This window comes from Petromyzon marinus, chromosome 31 (assembly GCF_048934315.1).
Source record: "Petromyzon marinus isolate PM22_M1 ecotype Great Lakes invasive population chromosome 31, UKy_Petmar_22M1.pri1.0, whole genome shotgun sequence".
NCBI classification, from domain to species: domain Eukaryota; kingdom Metazoa; phylum Chordata; class Hyperoartia; order Petromyzontiformes; family Petromyzontidae; genus Petromyzon; species Petromyzon marinus.
In genome coordinates, this window is record NC_133697.1 from 3,372,749 (window position 1) to 3,385,934 (window position 13,186).

Genomic DNA, 13,186 nt, shown 5'->3' on the forward strand with positions numbered 1-13,186 from the left:
AATTTTAATGGTAGGTTTATGTGAACAGTGAGAGACAGAATAACCAACAACAAAAATAGAGAAAAACGCATGTCAAAAATGTTATAAAATGATTTGCATTTTAATGAGGGAAATAAGTATTTGACCCCCTCTCAATCAGACAGATTTCTGGCTCCCAGGTGTCTTTTATACAGGTGCGGAGCTGAGATTAGGAGCACACTCTTAAAGGGAGTGCTCCTAATCTCAGCTTGTTACCTGTATAAAAGGCACCTGTCCACAGAAGCAATCAATCAATCAGATTCCAAACTCTCCACCATGGCCAAGACCAAAGAGCTCTCCAAGGATGTCAGGGACACGATTGTAGACCTACACAAGGCTGGAATGGGCTACAAGACCATTGCCAAGCAGCTTGGTGAGAAGGTGACAACAGTTGGTGCGATTATTCGCAAATGGAAGAAACACAAAAGAACTGTCAATCTCCCTCGGCCTGTATAAAAGACACATGGGAGCCAGAAATCTTTATGATTGAGAGGGGGTCAAATACTTATTTCCCTCATTAAAATGCAAATCAATTTATAACATTCTTGACATGCGTTTTACTGGATTTTTTTGTTGTTATTCTGTCTCTCACTGTTCAAATAAACCTACCATTAAAATTATAGACTGATCATTTCTTTGTCAGTGGGCAAATGTACAAAATCAGCAGGGGATCAAATACTTTTTTCCCTCACTGTACGGCTTCTGTGAACTCGCGTTCAGTCCAACCAGTTCGCCAACCACCCACCCACCACCAACACCCGTGTTGTAGCCCCCCACTCTGACATTACGGCTGTGTTCATCACGACAGCCCTCGTCGTGAGATGATGATGATGATGAGGTTTGGAGTTGATGACCGAGGCACAGGCCACGTTGCCCTGACCCCAACCCCCCACACCCCCCCCCACCCCCCTCCCCGCCCCCCTCTCTATGGCCACCGACCTTCGGCTGTGTCCCCAGGCGCACGTCGTTCACGAGCGAGCACTCCAGCACCTGCCCCTCCTGTAGGGCCGCACACGCAGCACACACCACACGGACGGCTTACTCGCCAAAGATGCAGCAGTGGAGCTGGCTGGTAGTGCATGGCGCTGGGTGGTAGTGGAGCTGACTGGTAGTGCATGGCGGTGGGTGGTAGTGGAGCTGACTGGTAGTGCATGGCGGTGGGTGGTAGTGGAGCTGGCTGGTAGTGCATGGCGGTGGGTGGTAGTGGAGCTGGCTGGTAGTGCATGGCGGTGGGTGGTAGTGGAGCTGACTGGTAGTGCATGGCGGTGGGTGGTAGTGGAGCTGACTGGTAGTGCATGGAAGTGGGTGGTAGTGGAGCTGGCTGGTAGTGCATGGCGGTGGGTGGTAGTGGAGCTGACTGGTAGTGCATGGCGGTGGGTGGTAGTGGAGCTGACTGGTAGTGCATGGCGGTAGCTGGTAGTGGAGCTGACTGGTAGTGCATGGCGGTGGGTGGTAGTGGAGCTGGCTGGTAGTGCATGGCGGTGGGTGGTAGTGGAGCTGACTGGTAGTGCATGGCGGTGGGTGGTAGTGGAGCTGACTGGTAGTGCATGGCGGTGGGTGGTAGTGGAGCTGGCTGGTAGTGGATGGCGGTAGCTGGTAGTGGAGCTGACTGGTAGTGCATGGCGGTGGGTGGTAGTGGAGCTGGCTGGTAGTGCATGGCGGTAGCTGGTAGTGGAGCTGACTGGTAGTGCATGGCGCTGGGTGGTAGTGGAGCTGACTGGTAGTGCATGGCGGTAGCTGGTAGTGGAGCTGACTGGTAGTGCATGGCGGTGGGTGGTAGTGGAGCTGACTGGTAGTGCATGGCGGTGGGTGGTAGTGGAGCTGGCTGGTAGTGCATGGCGGTGGGTGGTAGTGGAGCTGACTGGTAGTGCATGGCGGTGGGTGGTAGTGGAGCTGACTGGTAGTGCATGGCGGTGGGTGGTAGTGGAGCTGGCTGGTAGTGCATGGCGGTGGGTGGTAGTGGAGCTGACTGGTAGTGCATGGCGCTGGGTGGTAGTGGAGCTGGCTGGTAGTGCATGGCGCTGGGTGGTAGTGGAGCTGACTGGTAGTGCATGGCGGTAGCTGGTAGTGGAGCTGACTGGTAGTGCATGGCGGTGGGTGGTAGTGCAGCTGGCTGGTAGTGCATGGCGGTGGGTGGTAGTGCATGGCGCTGGGTGGTAGTGGAGCTGACTGGTAGTGCATGGCGGTGTATAATGGTGCACATGGCTCGTAGTGCAGGGTGGTTGGTGGTAGTGCAGGTGGAGAAGGTACCTTGCCCTCACTGGTCCAGCGCACGAAGAAGCCAAACTCGTCGACTTGCACGTGACAGCTGCTCTCAAACACCGCGGTCTCCTGCAGCACACAGACACCAGCACTACCGTGAGACACCAGCACCACCGTGAGACACCCAGCACTACCGTGAGACACCTAGCACTACCGTGAGACACCAGCACCACCGTGAGACACCCAGCACTACCGTGAGACACCTAGCACTACCGTGAGACACCCAGCACCACCGTGAGACACCCAGCACTACCGTGAGACACCCAGCACCACCGTGAGACACCCAGCACCACCGTGAGACACCCAGCACTACCGTGAGACACCCAGCACTACCGTGAGACACCCAGCACTACCGTGAGACACCTAGCACCACCGTGAGACACCCAGCAATACCGCGAGACACCCAGCACTACCGTGAGACACCCAGCACCACCGTGAGACACCCAGCACCACCGCGAGACTCTCACCTCGTCGTAGCGATGGAAGATCGCTCCGCGCTGCATGAACTCCGGCACCGGCTTCTGCCACTTGAACTCGTAGAGTTTCGTCATGGCTGCTGCACGCGCCCCTCACCTGCGCCGTGACCAAAAGACAAAGATCCCCCGTGTAGCCTCAACAGACTGTCAGGGCAAGTGCTGTTAGCGAGCACCTATGAAGGCCGGCACGGCGCACGAGAGGGCGGGTTCGCCAGCACCACGCCCTGCCGCCTTTGTCTCTCCAGTGGCGATGTTCACACATCGCACCAGGTCATCATTTGAGCCTGAGTCGACCTAGGGGAGGACCAGGACTGATTCAGATAATCGTCACTGGTGAGCAGGAATCAAACTCGTGTCGCTGGGTTCGGAGCGCAGCGTGCTCATCACTGCGCCACGGCTCCCCCCACACGCCCCGACAGACACGTGAACCCACAGAGACACGTGAACCTATAGAGACACGTGAACCCACAGAGACACGTGAACCTACAGAGACACGTGAACTTAGAGAGACACATGAACCCACAGAGACACGTGAACCCACAGAGACACGTGAACCTACAGAGACACGTGGACCCACAGAGACAGGTGAACTTAGAGAGACACGTGATCCTAGAGACACGTGAACCTACAGAGACACGTGAACTTACAGAGACACGTGAACCTACAGAGACACGTGAACCCGCAGAGACACGTGAACTTAGAGACACGTGAACCTACAGAAACACGTGAACCCACAGAGACACGTGAACCTATAGAGACACGTGAACCCACAGAGACACGTGAACCCACAGAGACACGTGAACCTACAGAGACACGTGAACTTAGAGAGACACATGAACCCACAGAGACACGTAAATCCAGAGACACGTGAACCTACAGAGACAAATGAACCTACAGAGACACGTGAACCCACAGAGACACGTGAACCCACAGAGACACGTGAATCCACAGAGACACGTGAACCTACAGAGACACGTGAACCTACAGAGACACGTGAACCACGTGAACCTACAGAGACACGTGAACTTAGAGAGACACGGTGATCTTAGAGAGACAAGTGAACCCACAGAGACACGTGATCCTACAGAGACACGTGAACCTACAGAGACACGTGAACTTACAGAGACACGTGAACCCACAGAGAAACGTGAACCCACAGAGACACGTGAACTTAGAGACACGTGAACCTACATAGACACGTGAACCCACAGAGACACATGAACCTACAGAGACACGTGAACCTACAGAGACACGTGAACTTACAGAGACACGTGAACCACAGAGACACGTGAACCCACAGAGACACGTGAACCTACAGAGACACGTGGACCCACAGAGACACGTGAACTTAGAGAGACGCGTGATCCTAGAGACACGTGAACCTACAGAGACACGTGAACCTACAGAGACACGTGAACCTCAGAGACACGTGAACCCACAGAGACACGTGAACTTAGAGACACGTGAACCTACAGAAACACGTGAACCTACGGAGACACGTGAACCCACAGAGACACGTGAACCTACAGAGACACGTGAACCCACAGAGACACGTGAACTTACAGAGACACGTGATCCTATAGAGACACGTGAACCCAGAGACACGTGAACCTACAGAGACGCGTGGACCCACAGAGACACGTGAACCTACAGAGACACGTGAACTTACAGAGACACGTGAACTTACAGAGACACGTGAACCACGTGAACCTACAGAGACACGTGAACCTACAGAGACACGTGAACCCACAGAGACACGTGACCCTACAGAGACACGTGAACCCACAGAGACGCGTGACCCTACAGAGACACGTAAACCCACAGAGACACGTGAACCTAGAGACACCTGAACCTACAGAGACACGTGAACGTAGAGAGACACGTGAACCTACAGATACACATGAACCTGCAGAGACACGTGAACTTAGAGAGACACGTGAACCCACAGAGACACGTGAACCTACAGAGACACGTGAACCTACAGAGACACGTGAACTTAGAGACACGTGAACCTATAGAGACACGTGAACCCACAGAGACACGTGAACCCACAGAGACGCGTGAACCTACAGAGACACGTGAACTTAGAGAGACACATGAACCCACAGAGACACGTGAATCCAGAGACACGTGAACCTACAGAGACAAATGAACCTACAGAGACACGTGAACCCACAGAGACACGTGAACCCACAGAGACACGTGAATTCACAGAGACACGTGAACCTACAGAGACACGTGAACCTACAGAGACACGTGAACCACGTGAACCTACAGAGACACGTGAACCTAGAGAGACACGGTGATCTTAGAGAGACAAGTGAACCCACAGAGACACGTGATCCTACAGAGACACGTGAACCTACAGAGACACGTGAACTTACAGAGACACGTGAACCCACAGAGACACGTGAACCCACAGAGACACGTGAACTTAGAGACACGTGAACCTACATAGACACGTGAACCCACAGAGACACATGAACCTACAGAGACACGTGAACCTACAGAGACACGTGAACTTACAGAGACACGTGAACCTACAGAGACACGTGAACCCACAGAGACACGTGAACCTACAGAGACACGTGGACCCACAGAGACACGTGAACTTAGAGAGACGCGTGAACTTAGAGACACGTGAACCTACAGAGACGCGTGAACTTACAGAGACACGTGAACCTACAGAGACACGTGAACCCACAGACACACGTGAACTTAGAGACACGTGAACCTACAGAAACACGTGAACCTACGGAGACACGTGAACCCACAGAGACACGTGAACCTACAGAGACACGTGAACCCACAGAGACACGTGAACTTACAGAGACACGTGATCCTATAGAGACACGTGAACCCAGAGACACGTGAACCTACAGAGACGCGTGGACCCACAGAGACACGTGAACCTACAGAGACACGTGAACTTACAGAGACACGTGAACTTACAGAGACACGTGAACCACGTGAACCTACAGAGACACGTGAACCTACAGAGACACGTGAACCCACAGAGACACGTGAACCCACAGAGACGCGTGACCCTACAGAGACACGTGAACCCACAGAGACACGTGAACCTAGAGACACCTGAACCTACAGAGACACGTGAACGTAGACACGTGAACCTACAGATACACATGAACCTGCAGAGACACGTGAACTTAGAGAGACACGTGAACCCACAGAGACACGTGAACCTACAGAGACACGTGAACCTACAGAGACACGTGAACCCACAGAGACACGTGAACCTACAGAGACACGTGAACCCACAGAGACACGTGAACCCACAGAGACACGTGAATCCACAGAGACACGTGAACCCACAGAAACACGTGAACCCACAGAGACACGTGATCCTACAGAGACACATGAACCTACGGAGACACGTGAACTTAGAGAGACACGTGAACCTACCGAGACACATGAACCTACAGAGACACGTGAACCTACAGAAACACGTGAACCCACAGAGATACGTGAACCCACAGAGATAGTGAACCCACAGAGACACGTGAACCTACAGAGACACGTGAACCTACAGAGACACGTTAACCTACAGAGACACGTTAACCTACAGAGACACGTGAACCTACAGAGACACGTGAACCACGTGAACCTACAGAGACACGTGACCCTACAGAGACACGTGATCCTACATAGACACGTGAACCTACAGAGACACGTGAACCACGTGAACCTACAGAGACACGTGAACCTACAGAGACACGTGATCCTACAGAGACACGTGAACCTACAGAAGCAGGCATCGTAACGGGGATCGATGAGGGGGACATGGGGGGGGAGTGTGCAGGGGGTACGGACGATACGGTCTGCACAAACACAGCCCCATCGCAAACCGCAACTCCCTGGGCCAGCAGCCATTCACTCTCTAGGCGTGCCTCGGGGATTCGTCGGTGGCCCCCGAAGCAACCCCCCACCGGCTCAGCACGCACGTGGTGAGCGAGGGGGGGGGGGCTGCAGTGACACGGGGGGACGGGGAGGCGGGGGGCGACTCGTGACCTCGCGGCGCGGGATGAACGATCGCGAGTTTCCGAGTTTTAATTTCAATCAGGAGACGCCGCCTCGGCATGCCGTGGGGTCCCGGGGCAGTCCCCTCGGGGCCACGGCCTGGGCTCATTCACACTCATTTACACACCCCCACACACACACACAGACACACACACACACACAGACACCCACACACACACACCACACCCCCCCACAGACACCACACACACACCCACACACACCCACAGACACAGACCCACACACAGACACAGACACCCCCCCCCCCCCCACAGACACCACACACACACAGACACACCACACACCCCCCACAGACACACACCCACACACACAGACACACCACACACACACCACACACACCCACACCCCTGCCCCCCCCCCCACAGACACCACACACACACACCCAACCTACAGAGACCACACACACACCCACAGACACACCAAACACACCCACACAGACACCCACACACACCCAACCTACAGAGACCACACACACACCCACAGACACACCAAACACACCCACACACACACCCACACACACCCAACCTACAGACACCACACACACACCCAACCTACAGAGATCACACACACCCACAGACACACCAAACACACCCACACACACACCCACACACACCCAACCTACGGACACCACACACGCACACCCAACCTACAGAGACCACACACACACCCACAGACACACCAAACACACCCACACACACACCCACACACACCCACACACACCCAACCTACAGAGACCACACGCACCCACACACACACAACCCCCCCCCACACACACACAACCTACAGAGACCACACACACACACATCCACAAAGATACCCGTATAGCCTTAACAGACTGTTGGCGCAAATGCTGTTAGGGAGCATCTATGAAGGCCGGCACGGCACACGAGGGAGTGGGTGACCAGCACCACGCCCGACCGCCTCTGTCTCTCCAGTGGTGATGTTTACACATCGCACCAGGTACTCTTTTGAGTCGACCTAAGGGGTTCAGATAATCGTCACCGGTGTTGGCAGTGAGCGGGAATCGAACCCGGGATCCAGGTTCATAGCGCAGCGTAGCGCGCTAACCGCTCCACCCACACCCACACACACGAGGGACACCCCCCCACCCACACGAGGGACACCTCCCCACCCACCCCATTTACACCCCCACCCACACACCCACACACACGAGGGACACCCCCACCCACCCCCATTTACACCCCCACCCACCTCCATTTACACCCCCCACCCACCCCCATTTACACCCCCACCCACGCACACGAGGGACACCCCCCGCCCAACAACAACAACAACCGCCATTCGCCACTAAGTGGCGGTGACGTCACCACGGCGCTTGTGCCAAGCTATGTGCACCTTGAGACCTCGTGAAGCGTCGAACGCCCGCTGGCAGGAGGTCACGGGACAGACCCAGGTGCCACGGGTCGACTGACTGAGATGACTGGCTGATGCACCACCTGTGCCCCCTACTGTGCCAACTTGCTGTGCTTTAGCCACCCGGCGCTCCGCTTGTTGTTGTGAGCGGCGCTCCGCTCGTTGTTGTGAGCGTCGCTCCTCCACCCTCCGTTGTTGCTGGAGGGCGACTACCTCCAACTGCCCAGTAGCATCCTTCACGAGCCTCCTCCACAGAGGCCGATCTTGACACCGCTGGTACCAGTCATCGGCAAGTCCACTCAGCTCCACGTCCTCCTGTACCACATCACTCCATCTCTTCTCTAGCCCGTGCCGCGCCCGTTTAGCCCGCCTCTACCCGCCCGAACACACACAGACGAAGGACACCTCCACCCACCCCCATTTAAACCACCCAAACACACCGCCACACACACGAGGGACACCCCCCGCCCCTCCACCATGCACCTCGTCTGTGCCTGCCACTGCTGCCCACCGGAACGGGAGCACGGTAGCGACGCACAGACTCTCCTTGACAAACACCTGGCGCTAACGTGCGTGTCGCCACCGCGGGGCTGCAAACATCGACACTGACAAGTGAACAATTCGCGAAAGACGAGGGCCTGGAGTGCGGGCTGGTGGATGGAGAGGGCCGCGTGTCAGTGGATGCCTGGCTACTTGGTTGGACGTAGATGTAGGAGCTGATCGCATCGCTCCAACATCTTCACCGGGGTCTCGTCCATCGGCACTTCACTCCTTCTCGCGATGCCTCCTGGGCCCAGTCCACCGCCTCTCGTGATCGGTGAACGCGACCTCTGCAATCTGTCGGTCCCCACCCGCCTGGTACCGCGTGGTGGTCCCGGGCCCTCCGCGCGCCGCGCCTCCGGCAGCTGCCCGCGCGACCACCGCCGAGGGCCCTCGCCCAGGCGCGCGAAAGGTCTCGAGACTCTTTGTTTTTTGGGAGGAGCCTGCGTTGGGATGTTTGGCCGATCCCATGAATTAACGCAGCGTTTGGCATGGCCTGGCAGGAAATCGGAACTTGCGAGGCAAACCCACCACGCGTATTGCCACCTCGCAGCCAAAGCGCACACACGCCTGGTATCCCCAGACGGTCTACCATCCACGTACGAGCCAGGCCAAAACTGCTCAGCCTTCGAGATCTGACGGGAGGGGAGGCGCGCATTGAGGGCAAGGTGCGCGGCCCGCCAGCTCGCCGCGCCACGCGCGTGGCGAGGCGCAGCGGTCGCGGGATTATCAGCCGCGTGAGAGTCGCGATGGGAGGAGAATCCACAGAGGCAGAGAGAGAGAGGGATGGATGGATGAAGAGCCCACGGGCGCAGAGCCACGCGGCAAGGACACGTGGTGCGCCTGCCGTAGACCAAAGCCACGCGCTGGCTTATCAGCCGCGACCATCGCCACCCCCCGTCCCTTGCAGCATCCGCATCGGCAAGGGGGCCGCTCTGATCGCTTTCACCCCCCGACCCCGACGCTGACGCTGCTGCTGCTGATGATGATGCTGCTGCTGATGATGATAAACGATCGCAGGAGGCGTCCGCGCGTGGAGAGGGAACAGCGCGAGTTGCGCTCAGGCTGCGCGCGAGACGAGCCCGCCGCCAACAGCACAAAAAAAGCGGCACATTCACGAGTGATGAATCGCCACAGACATCGCAACAATTCGGGCGCCGAGCTCCCGAATTGACTCGCGGCGACCACTTCCTGCTGCTGCACGCAGACGCGAGACTAGGACCCGTACAGTGCACTCACTCACGCGCACTGTACGCGGAGAGCTAACCTCGTTAGCGACGATGATGACGACGACGATGATGATGAGCGGCGTCCCCGGACCCCCTCCCGCCACCCCCCGGGGTGCCGGGAGGGGCGTGGGAGCGCCGGACTCAACCCGCGGCGCGGCCACGCGCGAATCGCGAAGTGGAGTCGCCAAGACCCCCCTCGGCCCTCCCAAATAACCCCCGCGCCCCCCCCCCCCCCACTGCCTCCGCGTTCACCACGCGAATGAATTAACTGTGACAGCAGCAGCAGCCGCCTCCCTCCCGTGCACAATTACAACAGGAAGCGCGCCCGGCCACTGGGAACGCGCGAGAGAGAGAGAGAGGGACGCAGCCGTGCGGGCGCTCGAGAAAAGAAGGGCAGCCGCTGAAAGTGGGGGGCAGCCCCCCATCTCGCGCGGGGCCAGGCGGCAGGGATGAATGATGCCGGGACCAGGACGCGAGCTGAGACTCTGCCCTGCGGGGCGCTCTCGGCCCGGCAGGAGGCTCGCGGAGTCGCGCGTCGGGGCTGCCCGTGCGGGTCGGCCACCTCGTTCACCAGCTCCTCGTCCCTGCCTTACCAACTGCGCCCTCAATTTATTTCCACCGTGTTTTGGTGAAGGCGGTGGGAGGAAGGGGGGGGGGCAGGGTCTGGGGAATCTCCGTCAGCGGAATAAATGATTGGAAACGAATTTGATGAAATACGTTTATGGTGGAGACACTCACCAACTGCCCTTGGGCCCCTCTCCTCGTCCTTCACCTCCGTCCCATTAGCGCAGAGCGCGCACGCGGTTCGGGATCCCCCTGGGGATCATCGGCCCCCGCCCATCGTCAACATGGACCCCCCCCCCCTGCCGGGCCGCGCTCGTTTCTCTTTAATCGCGCCTCGTCGGAACATCGCAGGGGACGCCCCCCACCACTACCACCCGCGTCCCCCCCCCACCCACCACCCACCACCCACGTCCTCCCACCACTACCCGTGTCCCCACCCCCGGCGCGCGGGGCAACTACAGAGCCGAGCGCTCTGCCCCCGCGCGCGGCATCAAAGGGCCCCTCAGCTCGGCGCGCACGCAGGCAGCGTCGCTGTGGTGGAGGAGAAGAAGCTGGGAAAACTCCGCGTCATCCCCATCGGTCTCTATTGCAGCGGCTCCACTCGATACCCCCCACCCACCACCAACACGAGGCGCCGCGCTGCCTGCCCACATCTCCAGCGGTGGGATAATTACAGCGCCGCTTCTAACGGGGAGGGGCAGACCCCGCCCGTCGTGCGCTCTCCTTCCCAAACGTGGCGCTCGCTCCACGTCTCGATATTATTACATCCGCTGGTTACCCGACGGACAGGATCAGCTCGTTCATGTGACAGAATAAACCGGCTGGCAGCGCGCCCCCTCCCCACATCTCCCCACTCCTCTCACTCCCTCCCCACATCTCCCCACTCCTCTCACTCCCTCCCCACATCTCCCCACTCCTCTCACTCCCTCCCCACATCTCCCCACTCCTCTCACTCCCTCCCCACATCTCCCCACTCCTCTCACTCCCTCCCCACATCTCCCACTCCTCTCACTCCCCACATCTCCCCACTCCTCTCACTCCCCACATCTCCCCACTCCTCTCCCTCCCTCCCCACATCTCCCCACTCCTCTCACTCCCTCCCCACATCTCCCCACCCCTCTCACTCCCCACATCTCCCCACTCCTCTCGCTCCCTCCCCACGTCTCCCCACTCCTCTTACCCCCTCCCCACATCTCCCCACTCCTCTCACTCCCTCCCCACATCTCCCCACCCCTCTCACTCCCCACATCTCCCCACTCCTCTCGCTCCCTCCCCACGTCTCCCCACTCCTCTCACCCCTCCCCACATCTCCCCACTCATCTCACTCCCTCCCCACATCTCCCCACTCCTCTCACCCCTCCCCTCATCTCCCCACTCCTCTCATTCCCTCCCCACATCTCCCCACTCCTCTCACCCCTCCCCACATCTCCCCACTCCTCTCACCCCTCCCCACATCTCCCCACTCCTCTCACCCCCTCCCCACATCTCCCCACTCATCTCACTCCCTCCCCACATCTCCCCACTCCTCTCACTCCCTCCCCACAACTCCCCACTCCTCTCACTCCCTCCCCACATCTCTACAATAAATGAATGTTTTACACATCCCGTCAGCAGCATTGTGTTACTACGAGCAAAACTCTGGACCGAGTTTGACATTCAGCGTCTCATCCGCAGGGTCAGGCTCGCCTGAATCCATGCTGGTGAACACTCCCAGACGTTTACAGGCAAGGACGCTCTCTGTTCGATGCGGGCCCTAGCGTACCGCATAACTAGATAACATACAATACTAAATAACCATTTGCGTCGATGTGGAGAATATAAAAAAAAATCAGACAATTAACCTCCTTCCCTTAATCTGTCCCTCGATATACAAAATAATACGAATATATATCTGCGGTTATGTGTCTCCTCTGCCTGATGATGATTGCTTGTGTTGCGATCGAAACGTCGTATGCTATTATATAATTTTATTTTATTTTTATTTCTTTCTACGTGACTTTACCGAAAAAACCAAAGAGTAATTCCTGCAGTCACGAAAGCGCCTAATCAAGTTCGAACCACCTTTACGGAAAGGTATGAATTCTGTTGTCTTTGTGTTTCTCTGCTGGTGTGTCTACCATTGTGTCTTGAGTTGGATGTGTGTCGCTGTGTGGTCTCTGCCTATGGTTGTGTACCTGGGGACCTCTAACTGTGCGCTGCTGCACATTGGGTGCCTGACAACTGTGTGCCTGATAACTTGTATCATGCAAATGTGTCCCATTGTCTGTGGACCTTGGCCCTCCTACATCGCTCGCCTTCTTAAAGCCTCAGGGCTGATTTACTTTCCTCCTTAACTGTGCGCGTGTCCCCCCCCCCCCCCACCCAAGGTCTCTCTACGGTAAGTATTCTATCACTATCTTAAATTTCACACTTAACTTACAATTTAACAATCTTTGAAACAGCGTATTCAACCAAACCATGCGTTAATTGTGTTTTAACCGACCGTTTGTGTTGCTTTATATAGTTTCCAAATTTTGCTAAACCCTGTTTGATTTAGTGTGATGTTCCGTCTCTCTGTGTCCCCTGGTATATCTGTGTTAATTCCCCCTACTTAAGGTCTGTATATATATCTGCGGCTATGTGTCTCCTCTGCCTGATGATGATTGCTTGTGTTGCGATCGAAACATT

The 13,186-nt window shown here is 56.8% G+C and overlaps 1 protein-coding gene across 1 annotated transcript in view; it reads right to left on the reverse strand.

Annotated features, from left to right (window-relative positions):
• LOC142929603 (1-phosphatidylinositol 4,5-bisphosphate phosphodiesterase beta-4-like) overlaps positions 1–10,808 on the reverse strand; it is a 10,997-nt gene extending 189 nt beyond the window's left edge. The window contains exons 1-4 of the mRNA XM_076071186.1: positions 10,694–10,808; positions 2,748–2,853; positions 2,269–2,349; positions 924–1,017 (exon numbers count right to left, since the gene is read on the reverse strand). Coding sequence (XP_075927301.1) covers positions 924–1,017; positions 2,269–2,349; positions 2,748–2,831 — 259 coding nt within the window. The 5' untranslated portion in view covers positions 2,832–2,853; positions 10,694–10,808. The remainder of the gene's footprint in view (positions 1–923; positions 1,018–2,268; positions 2,350–2,747; positions 2,854–10,693) is intronic.
• Positions 10,809–13,186: the final 2,378 nt, after the last annotated feature.